The 22,638-nt window shown below is 38.8% G+C and overlaps 1 protein-coding gene across 4 annotated transcripts in view; it reads left to right on the top strand.

Annotated features, from left to right (window-relative positions):
* The first annotated feature begins 306 nt into the window (after positions 1 to 306).
* The window catches only part of LOC104600340 (ATP-dependent zinc metalloprotease FTSH 11, chloroplastic/mitochondrial-like), a 46,313-nt gene continuing 23,981 nt past the window's right edge, over positions 307 to 22,638 (top strand). For 3 of the 4 annotated variants that reach the window (XM_088895439.1, XM_088895441.1, XM_088895440.1), the window contains exons 1-7: positions 318 to 1,230; positions 1,938 to 2,091; positions 7,368 to 7,460; positions 7,643 to 7,731; positions 9,193 to 9,316; positions 11,281 to 11,400; positions 11,864 to 11,914. In XM_088895439.1, the coding sequence (XP_088751565.1) occupies positions 599 to 1,230; positions 1,938 to 2,091; positions 7,368 to 7,460; positions 7,643 to 7,731; positions 9,193 to 9,316; positions 11,281 to 11,400; positions 11,864 to 11,914 (1,263 nt within the window). In that variant the 5' untranslated portion in view covers positions 318 to 598. Of the gene's footprint in view, positions 1,231 to 1,937; positions 2,092 to 7,367; positions 7,461 to 7,642; positions 7,732 to 9,192; positions 9,317 to 11,280; positions 11,401 to 11,863; positions 11,915 to 22,638 lie in introns of all 4 variants that reach the window. The other variant, XM_010263231.3, reaches the window with a different exon arrangement.

The following is a 22,638-nucleotide window of genomic DNA, read 5'->3' as shown; positions in this document are numbered from 1 at the left end:
ATTATATTTATATATAATATACAATCTATTAATAAAATAAACAATTATTTTTATTTTTTTAATACTTTTTTATATAATTATTGTATATATAAATAATTGTATATATCAAAATTCATATAAAAAAATGTTAAGATTTTTTAAATAAACTTTTTGTAACTTTGGCCTGATCTACGGTCCGACCTGGCCTAAGGTTTGATCCATGAGCCGTACCGGGCCGACCCCAAAATATTGCAGGGGAGGAGGCACGGCCCAGCACGGTCGGTTTTAGAGCTCTACTCAGGAAATATAACTCGTCAAATCGGCAATGTGTGGTTGTTAAAGCAGGCATAGAATAGAGGCTTGGTTCATTAGTCAAAGAAGTAAAACTCCTGAAACCGGCGCCAATTTCAATCGAGAATCGAGATAAGGTTCTCTCTAGCCCTCTCTTCTCTCTTTCCCTGTATGACCAGATCGTGTGGCTATTAAACTCGAAGCTGTTCTGTGAACAGAGCAGGAGGGAGGGGGGAGAGAGGGAAACAGAGAGAGCTGCAGCGACACTCTTTTCAAACCCTAATTATTTAAAGACTATTCAAGAGAAAACAAGCCCTAATTATCCGCCATGACTGCTCTCCAAGCTTCTCTTCTGTGCAAACATTCATTTTCTGACATTTATTTCTCAAAACGTCCTCATGCCTCTGTTAGCAATATACACCGCTGCAATTCATTTGCTTGTCCCGTCTCATTTTCCTTATTTAGAGTTCGTTCGTGGAAATCTCGATTTTACCAGTACCGTCCACTAATTCTTCAGGCATTGCTGCCAGAAAACGCGAATTCAATCTCAGGGTCGAATTTCTCCGATAATGATTCAAGTCCGGATATCGGGAAGCTGCAAAACGAGGATTTTTCAAAGGAATTTGGCAGTGAAAGCTTGAGACCTGAGTCTGAGGTCTCAGGGATAGATGATGAGGGAGTTAGAGAAGTTAGTGCTGAAGTGGAGGTTGTGACCGAATCTGAAGACAATTCGGTTGAGAAAGCAGGGCGAGAGAATAGATTGCCGATAGTGGTCTTTCTAATAGGAGTCTTGGCTTTCGCAAAAAGAGGACTTGAAAAGCTTGCCCTCTCAGAGTGGTTGAGTTGGTGGCCATTTTGGCGGCAGGAGAAGCGTTTGGAACGTCTGGTTGCTGAAGCTGATGCCAATCCCAAGGATGCGGCAAAACAGAGTGCTCTATTGGCTGAGCTCAACAAGCACAGGTTCAGCGCTACTATCTCATCCTTTTCGGTTTCACTTTAATTTGTTTTATTAAGAGAATTATTGTTTACTGAACTTTGGAGCTTCGTTTTTTGACTTCATAGTGCTTTTATATCATAAATAGAGCAATGGCTTGGGCTTGACTTTCTAGGCAATTGCAATATTAGTTGAAAACTTGAAATGGTTTTGTTACTTTCTTTTAGCGGTCACTGATTTCTTCATTGGCGTTGGCGTCTATGTGCTCCCAATCACAGATAGGTGGTATCAAACTTTTTTTTTTTTTTAATACTAGCTATTTGCGAGCAAACTCCACGATAAAAAATATGCCATAAATGCTAATTTAGCATTTCATCTACCTGCATTGCTTGCTTATTTTTTCCTTTTTTTTCTTATTAACTTATTTTTGGGATTTTTTTCTTCTTTTTGTTCTGGAATATCAGCTAAGGATCTTTTGTTAGGATAGAAAACCAAAATATCCTTTTGATCTTTAATATGCATCTATAAAGGCCATTACCCAATGTTGGTCCCGCCTATCTGGGGTCTTGGGAGGGTAGATTGGATATGGACTGTATTCTTTGGTACTTTTTACACAAAATGAATGCTCTCAGACTCAAATTTTCTCTCAAACATCTTTAAGTTTGTGAATTATTTTTCTTATTTAAAGATATAATGCTTTTGAATTTCTAATTAAGTTTTGATATTTTGGCAGTCCTGAGTCTGTCATAAGACGTTTTGAACAAAGGGATCATGCAGTAGATAGCAAAGGAGTGGCAGAATATCTTAGAGCTCTTGTGGTTACCAATGCTATTGCAGAATATCTTCCAGATGAGGCATCTGGAAAGCCCTCTAGTCTTCCTACCCTGGTAATATTAACTCACATCTTAATACTGTTTTTTTTAATTGTCCTTTGAAGTTCATACATGACTGTGGCATGCCAAAAGTGGTAGGGTTTTACCAGTTTGCTTCAGGTTCTCCTTATTTGAGACTGCTTCATTGAATGTCCAAGTTTGATTATCTTAACTTCTATCTTTTGTTACTTGTTCCGTGTTCATTTTTGTCAGTGATGTTATGTCCTTGCCCCATTAATGTTAGCATTAGTTGGCTGTAAGCTAAATATTTTGCATAATCACTGTTTTTCCTTGATTTCCAATGAATTAACAGAAATCCACTTTATGCATAGGAAGTTATGAGAAAATGAAAGCATCAGTGCTCTTGCGCTCCATAAGCAGGTTTCTGGTTTTCCTTGTTTTAAGTTCCCAATAGTAACAACTCAGTTCATATTTATGGTTTTTGTGCATGTTTCCAAATTCATTCCCCCTCCAATTGTAACTGTTTGACATGCCTCCAGCATTTATTTAAGATATACTATATTGCTTTGGTTGACTATTTTTGTTAAATACAAAAGTAGATTCTATTGCATGTGGTAATTTGTACTAAGTGCTGAAAGTGCAGGGAGAAGCAGAAGTGTCTCAAAATAAAAGAGTATATTGCATTTGAGTATATTTGGACCAGTAGCAACAACTCAGTATACACTCTCCTGCTTTCTCTATGCACTTTCAGCACTTGGTCCAAATTACTACATGCAATATAATCTACTTTTGTGTTTTAGAAAGATAGTCCACCAAAGCAATAGAACCTATTTTAAATAAATTGCTGGAGGCATGCCAAACAGTTCCAATTGGAAGGGAAATAAATTTGGAGACATGCACAAAAACCATAAGATACATATATAAACATAAGAGTTGTTACTATTGGGAACTTAAGATACATATATAAACATATTTGCTCAGTGTTTTCAGATGCCGAGGCATGACATGAGGTTCTCCATTTACTTAAAGTGTGAGGTCTAAGTCTCATGAGAACCCTTTTTTAATTATAATATATTATACATATACTCAAGATACATTATATAAATTAAAAAATAGCAATGTAAATGTGAAAAGAAAAAGAAACATAAACACCCAACAATATGAGAGTAAATTCAAAAGAGGCATATTCCACTGCAAAGCTTCATTTTTGAGAAGAAGGTAATTATATGGTTATATCAAAAAGGATTCTACATGCAGGGATACACAAAAAATCTCAAAAACTACAAATAGCAGCTCCACCAATACAAAAAACTACACAGACATAGACCTGTTACCATAATCTTTTTCCTTCTCTACCCCATATCCGGAAATCTCAATCTTCTATATTAACAACTTTTCATATAGTCAAGGGACTGGGAGGTATGTACCTGGGTTTGATCTCTCATCGGAGGGAACCGTAATGCAGAATATTATTTTTTTGGTGAAAAATATGAAGTATTGTATTTATTTATATTGCTATTATGTACAAGTATAAGATTGTACAGTTTTTTTTTTTTTTGGATAAATGTATAAGATTGTACAGTTAGTCACCATACGAAAAATGCTCTAGCCAAGATCGTTGGCCTGAACAGCTTCAACCAAACAAGTATCAAATTCAAAAAAAGCTTGGTGTGGTATATACAGCCAGCAAGGAATGTTCACACCCAATCATCCTTCTTGTTAACTTCTTTCTTTCCATATGCACCATGAAATGGCTGTACAAATGGTGCTCCACAATTTTCCTCTTCTGCTTAGGCCCTCCATTCTCCAAGAACTCAAATGGTCCCTTAAAGATTTTGTATAAACCCATCTAAGGTTTAGAATCTTGTTGAATTGAGAATACACTCCTCACCATTTTGCAGTGCAGAAATAGATGGTCTGCTGTTTCTTTTTCTACCCTGCATAATACACAGTTATAGGATTGCAGTTCTATACCTCTTCTCACCATTTTTCTAGCACAGCAGTCTACAAGAGGAAGACTACTTTTGAAGGAATAAGGGGAATCCGTATTGCTTTGCAAGGGAATTTCGACAATTGATAATTGCTGAACTTCTTAAGATAGGATCTCACAGTAAATTCACCTGAACCATTCTGCTTCCAGATTCTTGAGTTTTCCTGATCAAGCCTTGGTAGATTGCTATTAAGTACCTGAATCATGACAAGCCAAGTCCTCTATCTCCCAGTCATTTAGGTGTCTCTTGAAAGTGGGACACCAAGACACTACACCATCTTCCATAAGCTGCTGCTATCCAAGCATTCCTGTTAGCAGCCAATATGATTAGAGAAGGGAATCTATCCATCAGTGCTCTGTCACCAGACTATGTGACTCTCTAAAAAACTGATCCTATTACCAGCACTCTCCTTCTGCTGAAATTTGTTATAAAATTGCTCAATGCCTCTCCAGATTGAGCATCCATAAGTCCCCTCGTTTATTCCCGTGTCCCAGTTGAAGTTCCTTGGCAGCCCAAATTTTTCCACAAAAATCTGCCTCCAAAGATTTTGGGTCTGCATGCTAAATCTCCAAAGCCATTTTCCTATTAGAACCATATTCATTTTTTCTTACTCTTTTAATCCAATAATCCCTAAAGCCCAATCTGCTGTAGGCTTGCAAACATGTGCCCATTCTACTGTATGTATTTTATTTTTCTCCCTCCATCCTCTCCATAGAAAATCCCTTTGTAATTTCTCCATCTGTTTACTTTGCAGCATAATGTAAAAGGGGTATAGGCAGCTCTGGTAGGCCTTTAGTTGAGGGCGCTTGGCACTTCTTTTGTAACTTTTAATAAAATTGATTTTTTTTTTGTTGATAAAAAATTTATATAGTCTTCAAATTCCAACTTTCAACTTCTAACTTTCTAAGTTCTAACTTCAAGTATTACAATGTCAACAAACAAAAAGCAAAATGGCACTTAACAGTGCTTCTCTTCAGTGTTCAAAGGTAAAACATGTTTTCATTGTTGGTATTTGTATGGGTTAGTAAAAGTAGAGTAGGGTTAACTTAAAAGCAACTAGAGTTAAAAATAATAAAACAATAAATTGCAAGTAAAAAAACTTTACATTTGAGGTTCAGGCTTACGGCGTACTTATTTCACAAGCCCTGACCGGAGATGCATGTCCCAACAGTGCTTCAGACCATGATATGTACACCTTACTTGCACTTTGCAAACCAACTGTGAGCATCGGGGTATTCCATGGATGCCTTGCACTGAGGTGTGCCTATAGGTGTACGACCTGTACACATCTGAAAATACCAGTATACCTATTTACTTATATTATATATGTGCATATTATTTATTTGTGAATTATTGAAGTAGCTTCTAATATTAATATTTTAATAGAAGATGGAGATACTTTTCACTTTCTTTTCTTTTCATAAGAGAATGGGTATAATATATTGGAGAAAAAGTTGTCTATATATTTTTCTTGTCAGAATGAAGCTAAGGGAAATAGATACCCCCTGAAAAAAAGAAAAGAGGGAGGGAGGGATGATACTAAGATATATGAATACATGGCAATTCATAAATCTGCACACTGATGGTGAGAATGGTGTAACTCATGAGTGGATTAGGGTGCTAAGGTTTTGGTGCAGTTGGGGTCCTTGGGGAGAGGAGTGATTAAGTTGGTCACCATCACAGAAATCCATTCCATTTGGATCTTGAAGATCTTCATAGGTTTACAGTTGGTTCAATGATCAGAGAATTGGTTATGGTGATCACTCATCAGATCTTCACCGAAGACCCAACAGAGTAGAAACTGTTATGGTGAGATCTCCTACTCTGACAATTTCGTCAACCTAAGTTTTAATGGATACTTACTAGGCAATCCAAGGTTGTTTATGGCTCCCTATCTTATGAAAAGTGGCAAAGAAATCAGAAAAACCCAAAGAGTCTTGCTTTGGGGAGGTTGCAGGGATGAGCACAAATTCCTCCTTGTGAACTGGGTGAAAGTTTGTACCCCAAAAGAAGGAAGTTTGGGGATTTGAAATATAGGGGTGGCTAATATGGCAATGATTGGAAAATGGTATTGGAGATTTAGTCATGGTCTAAAATGTCCACATATTTCCTATTATTTCCAGGACATATTTCCATTTCCATGGGTACCAATGTGGAATATTACTGGAATCAACATATTCCCTAGTGATATAGTGAAAATTCCCAGTGCTATGTGCCTATTAGGATACACAAGATGATATTATAAGTTTTATAACATAAGTTGGTGACAATGTTGTAAATAATGTGGATTAGCAATGTTATTGCCTATCTAGTGGATTAGCAATATTAACACAAGATGATATTAAATCTTAGTTTTGTTTTGTGTAATAAATTGTTTAGTTAATCCATTAGAATTACTTAACTTTCAATGACTTCAAATTTTGCTTGAAACTCACTCTATTATATAATTTTGACTCTTAAAATTCACAGGACAGCTTTGCAGCATATTATTTTATCCATTAACCTTAGTTGCTTAGCTTTTTTGATGTTTTGAAACAAGATAATAACTTAAGAGGTTGTATCTATGCGTCTTTTATTATGGGTGCTCATATTTTAGAGATGGATATGGCACTGAAGAGAATAGAGTGGTGAAACAGTACTCATGTAGCCAACCCCATATAGTTGGGACAAGGCTTAGATGATGATGATGATGATGATGATGATACCTATGCTTCTTTTATTTATTTTTGATCAACCCTATGCTTCTTTTATTATTTTGTAAAATATAATTATATGTTTTTGCACATTTCATAATGTTTCCACTATGACTACAATTTTTACGATATTTTCCTATGAAATTTTTGACCTGTTTCCTCTATTTGGATGACTGATATTTCTACTACGATTACAACATTTTAAGCCCTGGGTTTAGTGTAGAAACAGGGACTTTATGGAGGTGGATTTTTGAAGAAAAGTATGTATCACATGATCATGGTGAGGTAACCATATTGTATGGCTGTTCATTGTGGAGGGAATGGAGGGACCAAATGCAGGGTGGGAAATGGTGCAAGGTTAGGTTTCTGGGCTAATGTGTGGTGCAGTAGCATGTCTCGCAGACTGAGGTCTATATGTAATGGCTGATGACAAAGTGACTATGATTGCTCAAGTGTATGAAATAGGAGGGGGTAAGGTGGTCTGGACACTGGGGTCTAGAAGAAGCCTGCATGATTATATTTATTTGACAATGTTACACAAGTTTGAAGTTGTGTTTCACTTTGAACCTTTTTTTTTTTTTTTAAATATTTGGACGTTCTTTTAATGTATTGGGTAGTTTGCTGAAACTGATCATTTTACAATTAGTTGAAAGAGTTGAAGCAGCGTGCAACAGGAAACATGGATGAGCCCTTTCTTAGCCCTGGCATATCTGAGAAGCAGCCACTACATGTGGTTATGGTAAGGACTAAGACAAACACAATTTTGATTCATTTTCTGCTAGAGAATAAGATGGGTAGTGCTGTCTCTTATATTAAATAGATTGCTAGCTTCCTTGGGTCGTTTATCTAAAATGATTTGTTATACTTGCATCCTGCATTTCGATATTGTAATACTCAGTTTGATTAATTTTCCTGTATTAGGTTGATCCCAAAGCATCAAACAGGTCAACACGTCTAGCACAAGAGCTCATCTCAACCATATTGTTTACAGTTGTTGTTGGTTTGATGTGGTACGACCTTTCTGTATAAGTTTCTTGTATTTTTTTTGTCATAATTTATATTCAAATATGTAGTATAGATGGTTCACTTTTGAATATATGGAGATCAGTTTATCTTTTCCAACTTTAGCAAGATTTTCTGCAGCAACTCACTCAAACTAGTAAATATAAGTAATTTCCCACCATGTATTCATTATGTTGGTATGGAATGCTGGCATTTACTACAATAATGTGAGGATATTTGAATTGTGTCAGTGGTCGTCTCTCATGGATTTTTTTGGGTTTTGTGCATGTTTGTGCAGTTTTTGGTTTGCCTTCTTTAGTCCTATTCGAGTTTTCTGTTATTGCTTTTCCCTCTCTGGGCATCTAGCACAAGAGCTCATCTCAACCATATTTTTTTTTTACAATTGTTGTTGTTTTGATGTGGTATGGGCTTTCTGTATAAGTATATTCTTTTTTGTCACAATTTATCTTCAAATATGTAGTGTAAATGGTCTACTTTTGAATTATGGAGATCAGGCTATCTTCTCCAAGTTTAGCAAGATTTCTGGTGGAAAATCACCCAAACTAGTCAATATATGTCATTTCCCACCAAAAATGCATTTATTATGTTGGTTTGAAATGCTGGCATTTACTACAATAATGCGAGGAGATTTGAGTTGTATCTATGGTCCTCTCTCCTTGGAAACTTTTTGGGTTTCCTTTTTTTGGGGTGGGGGTATGTTTGTGCAGTTTTTGGTTTACCTTCTTTTAGTCTTATTAAAGTTTTCTGTTATTGTTTTTCCCCTCTTTGGGTAGGCTGGACAATTGCACATAGGGGTGTAAACGGATCGAATTCGAATCGAAGTAGGCAATATTCGAATCCACATCCGGTTAGAAAATTTGATATCCGGCAGATATTGAAAATCAATGTCTGAATTCGAATCCGATTAAATATTCGAATATTCGATTTATTTTGAATTCAACCAATTAATTATTTTAGGTAATTAATAAGTATATAAAAATATTTTATTTATATAAAGTATATAAATATATAAATTATTTATATAATTTAATTATTATATATAAAATATGTAAAATATTTAAATATTTTATATATTATATATTATGTATAAGAATTAAATAATCGGTCGAATTCGGATATAATCAGGTCATATCCGAATTCGATTCGGTTATGTTGAATCTCGAATTCAAAATCGGATTTTTGAATTCAAAATCTTGAATACTGTTGAATCTCTAAGGGGATCTTCTTGTATCTATTCATTATTTTAATGGAATTGATGTTATTTATCAAAAAAAAATACTGTTGACGCCCCTATTTGCACTCTCGTCTTTTGAATTGTTAATAATTTATTTGTTATTGATCCAAAAAGAACATGCATTTTCTAATTTCAACAACTCCCATGCCTGAATTTGTTTCATTACATGAAATCTTGAGTTTTCTGCTGTTTTGAAGTAGAGGTTTGTTGTCAGGGTAATGGGAGCAGCTGCACTTCAAAAATATGTTGGCGGCTTAGGTGGAATAGGTACTTCTAGTGTTGGCTCAAGTTCTTCATATGCCCCAAAGGATTTAAACAAAGAGGTTATGCCAGAGAAGGTAGTCAATTGATAATAATATGCAAAATTTTCTGCTTTCAAACTTTAGTATTATACTGATCTTCTTTTTGTCATTAGATCTTAAAAATAGTCCCAAGTTTGTCTATTACCTCCTCCAAAGTTCTGTTTTTTCCAATAAGATTCTATCATTCCTCTCTTCCCAAATTACCCAACTAATTGCTGCCTTGGTAGCTCTCCAAAGTACTTTCCTTCTTTTCTTTGGTTGCCTCAAGAAGTTAGGATTGTAAATGGCCACCACATCTTGAGGGGGGTCCCACCTGCAGCCAAAAAGAGAACAAAAAAACTCCCAAATTCGATGCACAAAGGAACAAGAGATTAATAAGTGGGAGAGGGTCTCATCAGTACCCCTACATAAGAAACACATATGAGGAGAAGGGCTAGAAAATGGCTTTTTTCTCTACAACACATCACAAGTATTTACCTTTGCAAGGAATATTTTCTTACAGAATGCTTGAATTTTAGGTAAAATAGGCTTACTCCAATTTTTTATTATTTATTATTATTTTTTCGCTGGGAAGTCCACCCCTTGAGGATTAGGCAAAGCAAGGACTTAGGAAGAAGAGGAACAGGTAAAGAGACTGTTTGGTGAGACTGTCCAAATTCTAGAGTCCTCAAGGTTTTGGTCTAGGAAAACATCCCCCAAAAGTCAAGTAGGTGAATCAAGGATGTACACTTACTTTCCCTTGAGCCTCTTATGAAGCCTTGGTTCCAGTTTAAACCAGTAGGAGATGGTGTTCCCATTTTAACCACAGCTTCACCCTCAAAATTAGAGAGGGCATAAAGTTCAGGAAACTGATCTTTGGGTGGAGTCTCCCCTAACCAAAGGCCTTACTAGAACTGGATTTTATCACTCCTCCCCATATCAAAACAAATGGAGTTTAGAAAGATAGGGTAAACCTCATGAATATCTTTCCAAGGAGAAGATAAAATTGAGTGGGGAGCAATTTTAGCATCCTAGTTGTTGTCTTCTAACCCATGAATGCTTTTTATTACATTGTGCCACAACTTGTCTCTTTCAAAAGGGAAATCTCCATATCCATTTACCTAGTAGCAATGTTTTTAAGGGCAATATTTCCTTTCCCTAGGCTCCCTTTCTCCTTTGGTTATTAACCTGTTCCCATTTTACCAGATGATCCTTTTTTTTCCTCTCCCAGTTCCCACAAAAAGTCCCTTATGTATTTCTCTAGTTGTCTTGCTATCCTAGTTGGGATGCAGAAAGTGGAAAGGAAATAGATAGGAAGATTTTCCAGAGATATAATTCCTTTTCCATAGATCTAGTTTCTTAGCAAACCTCTCCACCATTGGCTTCCAAAACCCATCGGACCTAAGGTTTCCACTCAAAGACAAACCTAAGTGAATTATAGGCCAGTTCCTAACCTCACATCCCAACAAATCAGCAAACCTTAGAAGTTCTCCTTCTTCCAGATTAATCCCTACAATTCTACTTTTGCTCCAATTAATCCTTAATCTAGAAATATACACAAAGTTGTCATTCAGCATTTTCAAGTTTCTCATCATTTCTAAATCAACACCCTCATAGAATAGGATTGTATCATCAGCAAACTGAAGATGGGAAACAACCACTTGATTCCTACCAATCCTTCAACCCCTAATCAGGCCCTGTATATATGCTTTCATTACCATTCTGCTTAAGACCTCTGCCACTAAGGTGAAAAGGAAAGGGGCTAAGGGGTCTCCCTACCTAATCCTTCTCTTGGCTGGGAAAAAAATCTTTTGCAATCCTGGATCTTGCCTCTATACAAGAAATACTGCCATACTGGTTAGTTGTCAGGATATTGCCTTTATCAAGCTACATAAATGCTTTACCATACTTTATTCATATGTATATCTTATTTAAGGCTGATTAATAAGCTGAAAGCTGTGCTGTTATGTTTTGTATATGTACTTGCACATTTCATCATTCTACTATTTGACTTGTCACAGAATGTGAAAACCTTTAAAGATGTAAAAGGTTGTGATGATGCTAAACAAGAACTGGAGGAAGTAGTAGAGTACCTCAAAAACCCAGCAAAGTTCACTCGCCTAGGAGGGAAGTTGCCCAAGGTTTGTTGACATCTTCAAGTTATTGCCATAAACATTTCCATGTTGTTACTGTTTAAACATAAATGCACTGAATGGTCATGTGTGTTTTCTTCAGTATGAAGCTTTTGGATACCTTTTGTGAATCTTGTAATGCTTGGGGAGAAAAATTAAATGAACACTTTCCACTTTTCAGGTTCATTGAATTTAAGAGAACACTGTCCAGTTCTTCACATTCTTATATATAATTGCCATTGGTGGTTAAACAATTGTAGTTGACATTTTCCAATTTTAAAAACAAAAGCAAACAGTTCAAGCAATAGTGTCTTTATGAGTCATTCGTTCTTTGTTTTATACTTTTTTCTTTGATAGTTTTCTTTTTGAAAAGTAACTTTCTGAGTTCATTGATAAGCTGTTTGGCATTAATACTTTTCAACATGCTAATTACTGATTGGTTGTTGATTGAATTTAATATGTACTTTTGCAGGGAATTCTATTGACAGGAGCACCTGGGACGGGAAAGACTTTGCTTGCAAAGGTATAGGGGTTATCTCAATATATGATCCAGTTATGTAACTAGATTTGGGGGTCACATCATGGCAGAAACACTCTGTCTGGACATGCACATTCTATAACCTTAGGTTGTGACTTCTATATTGTTGCAAGGCTTGAGTGTTCCTTGTTACTGATGTTAGTGGGACAGTTTCAGCTATTAGTCATTTCTTTCTTTCTTTTCTTATTGTTCTTATCCTAGGATATTTCGCCTGGGGCATACTTGTATTTTTGCCTTTTTATAAAGATTAATATAAATAGAAGACTTGCAGCTTTTCTTTCTATCATCCGTACCTCTCTTCTCTCTCTCTCTCTCTCTCTCTTTCCAAAGGGGATTGGACGTGGCTACTTTTGTTTCAGAAGAGAAAAAACAAAACCCTAGCGGCGGCTTGTGTTTTCAATTTTCTCTGGCAGTTGTGCTTGCAGAAACTCTAGTAAGTCCTGCGGCTGTACTTCTACTGAAACCCTAGTGGCTCCATGCGATAGTTACTGAAAACTCTAGCTGTGTTTGGCCATGGGATGGTGCTGGTCTGTTGAAACCCTAATCGAAGGAGGTGTTGATGGTGCAATGAAACCCTAGAAGGTTCTGATCTAGTGCTACAGGTGTGGTTTTGTTTCAGTTTATCTCAGTATTCTTTATCCAATGGTGTGTAGGGCTTATGCCTTGATTATATGATTACTGGTTTGAATAATTGGATGGTTAGAGTGGGGGAACCACATTCGGACTAACAGTAATGTCTGTATTGGTGGTGCTGAACCGAGGACTGGACTATTTATTGTTCTGTTTGGACATTGTAGTGACTGATATCTCATTCTCAGTAGTAGTTCTTGTGCTCTCAGCAATATTCAATAGTTTATTGCTCACATTCTAGGAGTAAACCTTGAGTTGCCACATTCCAGTTGTGGCGGCTGTGCTGTTAGGTGCAATTTGGACTGGTTGGTTGTAATTTTCAATGGCAAGTCATGAATTGACCTCACCGGGGAACACCTCAACCCGCAACACAGCAGGTATGGGAGGTGAAACCATGGTTTTTCCCATGCCAATTATCCCTTTGAATGGTCTGAACTACTTGGAGTGGGCCAAGAGTGTAAAACTCTATGTAACAGCAAGGGGTAAGGCCGGTTACATCAATGGAAGGGTGAAAGAACCCAAGGGTGATACAGCTGAACATGATAGGTGGCACCAAGAAAACAGTATGATGTCTTGGCTCCTCGCAGTTATGGAACCTGATGTGAAGAAGAATTTTATGTGGGCAGACACCGCCAGTGAGATCTGGGAACAAGTCAGAAGTACCTATTCTAAGCAAAGGCATTATGCCAAGATTTACCAACTACAAGCTGAGTCCTCTATCTGTAAACAGGGAAACCGTAGCATGTCCTCATATTATTCAGCTTTTACCTCCATATGGAAGGAGTTGAACCATTATCAGGCTATAAAGTGGAAGCACGATGATGATGCTAAGGCGTACAGGAAGTTGATCTCTTAGCAACGAGTGTTTGCTTTCTTGTTAGGGCTGAACCCTGTATATGGACCATTAAGGGTGCAGATTCTAGGAAGCAAAGAATTGCCTATAGTACACGAAGTATACTCCCTTGTCCAATCTGAAGAAAGCAGGCGAAGTGTGATGGTTACAGTCGAGGGGGAGCAACAAGTTGCCTTGGCTGCGGTGAATAACAGCTCAACAGGGAAGAAAGGTGATCCTAAGAAGGCAGACGATAAAGATAAACTCTTTTGTACCCACTGTAGAAGGTCACGACATACACGCGACACCTGTTGGGACATCCACGGGAAACCCAAGTGGGCAGCAAAGAATCAAGAACAGGGTAAATGTCACGTGAAAAGAACGAATGTAGCACATGTGGCAACCCAAGACACTCAGGTTGCTGGTAGTACCCGGGACCCTCCTAATAAGCCTGGCCCCAAGGAGGATATAATGAATTATTTCAGAGAGCATCTGGAATCTTATGGTAGAGCATTGCGGCAATTGGACAACTCAGTCACTGGTACTCCCTCTACCTCCTTTGCATCTACTTCAGGTAATGTGGCTTCTGCATTCCATGTCACCCCCACAGATTCCCCTTGGATTATTGACTTAGGGGCCTCAAATCACATGACCGGTAAGCCTAACCTATTTCATTCTTATAGCCTTTTGTCAGGAAGGGATAGAGTGAGACTGGCAGATGGTTCATTTTCTTCCATTGCAGGTCAAGGATCGATATCCCTTCCCCATGGCCTTAACCTGAATTGTGTATTGCATGTCCTTCAACTTCCCATAAATTTGCTTTCAATTAGTAGCATTACAAGTTCTTTAAATTGTAGTGTAACCTTTTTTGCTGACTCATGTGTTTTTCAGGACCTAACATCTGGGAGGACGATTGGTAGAGGAAGCCTGGTGGATGGTCTCTACCTTTTTGACAACAAAGCTGGTCTTTCCATGTCATCCTCAGAGTCACATAGTCAGTCAAATAAGAGTCAAATTTTGTTGTGGCACAGTCGTTTAGGTCATGTTTCTTTCGAAGTAATAAAATGTTTGTTTTCACTTTTATTTAAGTCGTGTTCAGTGTTAGAGTTCATGTGTCAAACGCGTCAGTTGAGTAAACAATGTAGAACAACCTTTCATTCAAGCAATAAAAGATCAAATGTTCATTTCCATGTTGTGTATTCTGATGTATGGGGGCCTACAAATGTAACCTCTGAGGGTGGATATCGGTATTTTATTACATTGATTGATGATTACTCTCGCTATACATGGATAATCCCTATGCGTAGCAGATAGTGCAAGACTTCTAGAGGATGGTGTTTATATAGTTCCATGTTGAAATATAGATCTTCCAATCCGATAATGCGAAGGAGTACTTCCATGGGGAGCTAAATGAGTTCGCCTCCCATGGGTCTATTCATAGAAGCTCATGCGCCAGAACACCACAACAGAATGGGGTTGCAGAAAGAAAAATCAGACACCTCCTTTAGATAGCCCGTGGGATGATGTTCCACATGAATGTCCCAAAAAGGTTTTGGGTGGATGCTATACTTACAATTGCATATGTCATCAACCGCATGCCCTCCTGAGTATTGAATTACATGCCCCTCATCAGTAACTGTACCCTCAGTCACCTTTATTTTCCATCCCCATGAGAGTTTTTGGTTGTCGGGCCTTTGTCCATGATTTGTCTCCATCCAGAGGTAAGTTAGACACTCGGTCCATTCCTTGTGTCTTCCTGGGGTACCCATCCTCTCAAAAGGGGTATCGGTGTTTTGATCCTGTCAGTCGTAAATACTTTGTGTCTATGGATGTGTCATTCTTTGAGTCCGAGCCGTTCTTCCCCCCTTCTCCTCGGGGGGAGAGCCGTAGTGTGGAAGAGGAGATGCAGGTTCAGGTGTCTCTTCCTTCTATTCCGGACCTCACTCCCTTCCGTGTCTTCCAGCGTACTCGTCGGAGAGATCAGCAGTGTGATAGAAATGTGGAGCAACCAAATACTGAGCAACTGACATCATCAGAATCCTAGGAGGTAAGTCCAACCCCTAACCCTTCTCCCACTATGGACGACCTAGACATCCCTATTGCTCAACGAAAGGGAGTCAGGTCGTGCACTACCAAACACCCCATTACCCACTTTGTTTCCTATGACCACATCTCTCCCTTGTACCGAGCCTTCCTATCGGCAATTGACTGCATCCCTGTTCCCAAGAATGTTGCAGAAGCCTTAAAATACCCTGAGTGGGATAGATGCCATGAAAGAGGAGATTGATGCCCTCCACAAAAATCAGACTTGGGAATTGGTGGATCCTCCAGAGGGGAAAGAACCCGTGGGATGCAAATGGGTATTCACAATTAAGCACAAGGAAAATGGAACAGTTGAAAGGTACAAAGCAAGACTAGTAGCCAAAGGGTACAGACAGGTATATGGAGTTGACTACGATGAGACTTTTGCCCCGGTGGCTAAGATGAACTCGATTAGGGTTCTCCTATCCTTAGCTGCTAACTTTGACTGGGATTTGCATCGACTGGACATAAAGAATGCCTTCCTGAATGGTGACTTGGAAGAAGAGGTATACATGGTTCAACCTCCTGGATTCTTTGCCAAGGGAGGGGAAAACAAGGTGTGTAAGCTACGAAAGTCTCTCTACAGCTTAAAACAGTCTCCCAAAGCCTGGTTCAGTAAGTTTCACATGGCAGTTCAAGAGATGGGGTTCCAACAGTGCCAGTCTAACCATACACTTTTTGTGAAGAGATGTCTGGAGCAGGTTGCCGTATTGATAGTGTATGTAGACGATATCATCATTACAGGGAGTTGGAATTCAGAGATACAGAAATTGAAACAATTCCTTGCATCCAAATTTGAAGTGAAAGATCTAGGACTCCTAAAGTATTTCCTTGGGGTCAAAGTTGCCTGTTCAAAAAGGGGTATCTTTGTTTCTCAAAGGAAATACACCCTTGATCTATTACGGGATACATGTAGGTTAGGTGCAAGGCTGGCAGACACTCCTATGGATGCGGACCACAAGCTAGGTGACTGTATTGGTGAACCTCTAAAAGATGTAAAGCAGTTCCAAAGGTTAGTGGGAAAGCTGATTTATCTATCCATGACTCGTCCAGATATTGCCTATTCAGTTGGAGTTCTGAGCCAGTTTATGCACTCTGCTAAGAAGCCACACATGGAGGCAGCAGAGAGAGTCCTTAGATACCTGAAGAAACATCCAAGAACAGGCTTACTATTCAATAAACACAATCACCTAAAGGTGGAAGTCTTTACAGATGCTGACTGGGCAGGAGCCGTGGATGATAGAAAGTCCACTAGTGGGTATTGCACATTTGTGGGAGGAAATCTGGTGATCTGGAAGAGCAAGAAGCAAAGTATGGTAGCAAGATCAAGTGCAGAAGCTGAGTATAGAGCTATGGCACATGGGGTGGTTGAAGTCCTTTGGCTAAAGAACCTCCTAGGTGAGCTTAGAGTTGCTGTTCATAATCCTATGTCTCTTTACTGTGACAACAAGGCTGCAATAAACATCGCCAACAACCTGGTCCTACATGAGAGGACTAAGCATATTGAGGTGGATAAGCACTTCATAAGAGAGAAACTGGAAAAAAGGGAAATCTGTATCCCTTATGTCAACTCCAAGGAACAACTTGCTGATGCCCTCACAAAAGGACTTCCGTGTTCGCGGCACAATGAGCTATGTGACAAGCTGGGCATGATAGACATCTTCAGCCCAACTCGAGGGGGAGTGTTGTAAGGCTTGAGTGTTCCTTGTAGCTGATGTTAGTGGGACAGTTTCAGCTACTCGTCCTTTCTTTCTTTCTTTTCTTATTGTTCTTATCCTAGGATATGCCGCCAGGGGCATACTTGTATTTTTGCCTTTTTATAAAGATTAATATAAATAGAAGACTGGTGGCTGCCAGTAGTGAGTTTTGCTTTTCTTTCTATCATCCGTACCTCTCTTTTCTCTCTCTCTCTCTCAGTCATCACAAGAAACAACATATATCTTTTTCCTCTTTAGGGAAAATTTCACTGTGCTATGTGCTATGTTCTTTAATTAGAGACATATAAGCTGTGAGTATGGACTATTACACTCTTTCATTTTAGAATTACTACAAAAATTCCTGACCTAGTTAATTTATAACTAGCATGTGTACTCTTGAGTAGGATGCTAATGTAATTGTCACCAGATAATTGCCACATAATAGAAACAGACAAGACTCAATATGGCTAGGAAATAGGTTTCACCATTGGTCATAAACTTTCTGTAATTTGCCTTCAATTCTTTTATATCATTCCTGAACATTCTTGTGCTTGGCTTTCTAGTGATACAAACTCTGAGAATCCAAGTATTTAAGTGGTCATCATTGAAAGTTTTGGTCTCGTGGAGTCATCATTCCCAAGGAAAAGAAGTAATGGATCCCTTCTTCTCAAACTTTAGCTGTATCTAGATCACTGAAAAAATGAAAGAAAGTGCAGACCAGAATGAGGGTTCCAATTCCGCAATTTTCTGGATTTGGCTGTTTGAATTTGGTTTCCTAGTGAAACCAAGTTTGGGTAGGAGGGGTCTTCATCTCTCATCTCTGCTGTGTGGTCTCTGTGGACTATTGGCTGAATCCACAGACCACCTGTGTATCCACTGTCCTATCTCCTCTAGAGTGTGGGATCATTTTATCAGGGCTGTAGGAATTTGCTGGGTCATGCCAAGTTCAGTCCAAGACCTGTTAAGCTGGGAGATTACAGGCCTGAAGAGAAAAAGGAAAACTAATATGGAAGACAATGGGTTTCTAGCATATAAGGGCAACTTTTGGGGTTTAATATCTATAAAAGTAATATATTTAAAAAATTATCAAAAATAGGTTAACTTTTTAAAAATAATATCAATAAAGGGAAAAGCACTATTCATCTTCTTCTTGCCATTTGTTCACCAGAGCTGCCGCCCGCCATTGCCGTCTGCTGTCGCCCACCTCCGCCTCCGGCAATGTTGCCGGAGATGGGTGGAGACAGAGGTGGCGGCGGTGGCAGGTAGAGGAATGACCACCAGTGCCACCGCTGCCACCTCTGCCTCCGGCAACATTGCCGGAGGCGGCGGCGGGCGGCAACGGATGATGGTGGTGAGTGGTGGTGGGCAGCGGTGGGCGGTGGCTCTGGTGAACAAATGACAATAAGAAGAAGATGAACAGTGTTTTTGCCCTTTATTGATATTATTTTTAAAAAGTGAACCTATTTTTAAAAATTTTTTAAATATATTACTTTTATTGATATTAAACCCCAAAAGTTGCCCTTATATGCTATTAACCCAAGACAATTCCTGCGGCTCTTCTTTGGGTAATCTGGTCAGAGAGAAACAGGAGAGTCTTTTGTAACAAGACAAAGAGCACTGATGAAGTAGTGCAGCAGGCAGTCAGCAAGCTGATTTCTTGGGTGTCTGTAACTCCTGACTTTAAGAACCTGAATGTACCTGATTTGTTTAGATCCAAGTCCATTTGGAGTCTGTAACTTGGCTCTATGCCCTGACTAGTCCTTATGGGGCTAGCTTTTCTGTTGTAATTCGTACTATCTGAATTAATAAAATCTTACTTTACCTTTAAAAAAAAAGGTTTCCTAGTGAAGCTGAACTTGGGAACTAATTGATTCTAATTCTGTGATTTGGTAGATTGAAAATTCCTAGTGGAAGCTCCTCTACGAGAAGTATCCTCCCTCTCCTCTTTGGTGTCCTCCTCCCTCAAGTTACATTATGATAAACTTTGATGGGTGCAGCCTGGGGAACCCTATTCCTGGCATTGGAGGGGTTTTTATTTTAGTACTGGGGTTGATAACTTGACATTTTAGCATTGTACTCTGGAGCCATTGTTGTCAGGAGTTCAACTAGAGTAGAATTGTTAGCAATGTCACTAGTGCTGAGATTGGTGAAATCTCTAAGTTTTAGATGGTTAATTGTGGAAGGGGACTACAAGATGGTGACGGGATGGTTAAGACACAGAAAAACAGGCTCTTGGACTTTCAGACATGTTTTGAGGGAGATTACGTACTTGGCAAAGGATCTGAACACAATTTATAATTGGTCTCCAAGGTTTGCCAACTATTTGTCAGATAGGTTAGCAAAAGGAAGGGTAAACAGGAATATCATGTGTTTGGGATTGATTCCATAAGAGGAATTGTAAAGGATATGGAGGTGGCTAGTTGGACTAGGCCAACTTAGGGGTGTAAGATCTCTCTACACATTATTCTTTCATTTTTTCCTAACAAAATTCTGGTAGTTACTAATCTGTGGAATTGGGTCGTTAGCTCCCATGATACAAACAGAATGTTGCACTAGAAGAAAAGAAAACATAAATAGAGAAGAAATAGAAACAAACCGAAAAGAATTTTCTTTCAGGAGAGAGAGGAACTAGTGGTTTTTTCCCTCTCAGTTTTTTATTTTTTTTGATCAATAACACCATCTTCATTAAATTAAAAGAAAAGAGGGAATATGGATATAAAAGGGGAGATAAAATAACTTAGCTCCCCAAAAACAGAAAACAAAGGGAATGCAAAGAAGAAAGATTAAAAACTAGCCCGACAGACTCCCTATTCACTCCTTGCTTGGCCAACCCATCCGCAAATGAGTTGGCACTCCTCTTCACCCAGCTGTACTGAATCTCAATGTCCCTACCCTGCCATAAGAACTGTTTTTTTTTTTTTCATTGTTAAAGTTCCACAAACCACTGTCCTCTGTCTTCAACCAACTAACCGTTTTTTTCCCTCTCAGTTTCCACTTTTCCTCTGCTTTCTTTACCTTTTAGGAGAGAAAATAAAAGTGGCCAAGAAGAAAACTTACCTTCCTATTAAACTTTTGAAGAAATCTCCCTTTTGAAAATCAATTTAGAAAATAGCTGCATAGGGGGGGTTAACTTGGAGACTGAGGAGATTGAGGCTATTGCAAGTTGTCTTGAGCGTACTGTATCCTCTTGACCTATGTCCTATCTAGGGCTTCCGGTAGGGGCAAATCCTAGGGAGAGTAGGTTCTGGACTCCAGTAATAGAGAAATTCAAAAAGAGGTTAGCTTTGTGGAAAAAGAATTATATCTCATTGGGTGGAAGGATCACCTTGATGAGAGCTACCCTCATGAATCTACCTACCAACTACCTCTCTGCCTTTAGGATACCGCCGCCTAGGGAAGCGAAGAAATTAGAAAAATTGATGAGAGACTTTCTCTGGGAATCAGGAGAGGGTAAAAACGATCATTTAATTAGATGGAAGATTGTGGGTAGAAGCAAAGAGGAAGGGGGATTAGGCCTAGGAAATGTGGTAAAAAAGAATCTGGCACTGTTAGGGAAGTGGTTGTTGAGATGGCCTTTAGGCTTTGGCATGAAGTGGTGAAGAGAACGGATGGGATGCTGGTGCATTAAGGAGGGCTAATCTGGCAACTCCATGGAAGGCAATTCACAAACTCCTCTCACAGTTCATGAGTTATGTCAGGTATGGTGTAGGCTCTGGTAATTCTGTTCGGTTTTGGGAAGGTACTTGGGCAGGGGATATTCCTCTTAAAGACCTTTTTCCATCCTTGTTCTCTGTTTCTTTATATAAAAATGGGGTGATTTCAAAATTCCTTCCTTCTGTGTTAAACCCGTCGGCCTTGACTTGGGATTTTGGTTTCCATAGAGGGTCAAGGGATGGGGAAATCCATTGTTTGTCTAATTTGCTTTGCCTCCCTGAAAAGATTTTGTTGGACCCTTCAAAGCCAGATAAGAGAATTTGGGCCCCTCATCCAAAAGGTAATTTTTTTATTTTTCCTGTGGTTCCTTTTATAAGTCACTTTGTAACTTGCCCTCTCAACAGGTTTTCCCTTTCAAAGAAGTCTGGTGTAGGCCAGTTCCCCCTAAGGTTATGACTTTATGTTGGGAAGTGTGCCCTGGGATGGTTAACACTATGGATAACCTACAAAAGAGAAGTCCCTTTCTTTGTATCTCACCTAACTGGTGTGCTCTTTGCAGATCACATGGTGAGGACTGTTACCACTTATTTTATCTTGTAGTGTCACTGCAGAGCTTTGGGTTTGGCTTTTCTCCTTGTTTGGGCGCCCAGCAGAAGGAAGCATGTTGTTTAACCCATTTTCTCTCTCTTGGCCCCATAAAAGAGGAAGAAGAATGTGGAGGTGTGCGAGAGCTGCTTTGATATGAACAGTTTGGGAAGAAAGGAATACTAGAATCTTCCAAGAGAAGGGGAGGAGCAGCCAGGCCCTAAAAGACTGCATTTTGAATAGGGCAATACAGTGGTTAAAGACTATGGAACTGTTTCACCAAATTTCCTTTAATGATTTATGGAGGAACTGGTTAGCAGTAGCAAGCTGTTCATCCTCAAAGGAAAGGGTCTCTACAAACTGGGCCCCCCTCCTCGAGGTTTTCTGAAGCTGAATTTTGATGGGAGTAGCCAGGGCAAACCAGGGCCCTCTGGGATGGAAGGTGTCTTGAGAAATGAGGCTGGAGAGGTTATCATTCTCTACTTTGGCCCATTGAGCGTTGGGAATTCTGTTAGGGCAGAATTGCTAGCTGCTATGCAAGGGGTCCTCCTTGCAAAAGAATTGGGTGTGGAGCAGTTGCTGATTGAAGGGGACTCTAAGGTAGTGGTGGAGTGGTTAAATAATCCGGAGAACGTTGTGTGGGGTTACAAGAATGAGCTAAAGATATACAAATGGTTGATAAGGAATATGACTGTTACTGTATAGTGGGTGAGGAGATCAGCTAATGCCTTTGCTGATAGCTTGGCAAAACAGGGCACAACTCTGGAAATGCTATTTTGGGCTGAGCTGTAATTTTGTATTAGTACATATGTACATTTTACTTTAGATTCTGTGTTTTAAGATTTTATGTGCTTCATGTTTGGAGAGGTGGCATCTCACGCCTTCCCAAGGGACTGATTATGCAATTTCTTTTTGATTTAATGGAAATATGAAATTTTATCTATCAAAAAAATAACTTACCTTCCAAATTTATCTTAATTTTGTTTTCTATTTTGATTCCCTTGTTAACCAAATTAAGGAAAATCTGTTTCTTTTACATTCTCTTTCATTTCTTTTATTTTCTTTGCAACCAAATTCAGTGTTAGTACTTAAATGTACACATTTATCTTTCTACTACTTTGATTTCCTGGTAGTGATGTGTACAACATCGATATTAGTGGACTCTTTTTTCAACATGGTTGCAAAGCAAAGCAAACTATTATAACGTGTGTGCATGTTTATCTACCTTT

The sequence above is a fragment of the Nelumbo nucifera genome, chromosome 1 (genome assembly GCF_055504915.1).
Source record: "Nelumbo nucifera cultivar China Antique chromosome 1, China Antique-T2T, whole genome shotgun sequence".
In the NCBI taxonomy this organism is placed as follows: domain Eukaryota; kingdom Viridiplantae; phylum Streptophyta; class Magnoliopsida; order Proteales; family Nelumbonaceae; genus Nelumbo; species Nelumbo nucifera.
The sequence above is the reverse complement of the archived record's forward strand: the minus strand, read 5'-3'. Positions and strand labels throughout refer to the sequence as shown.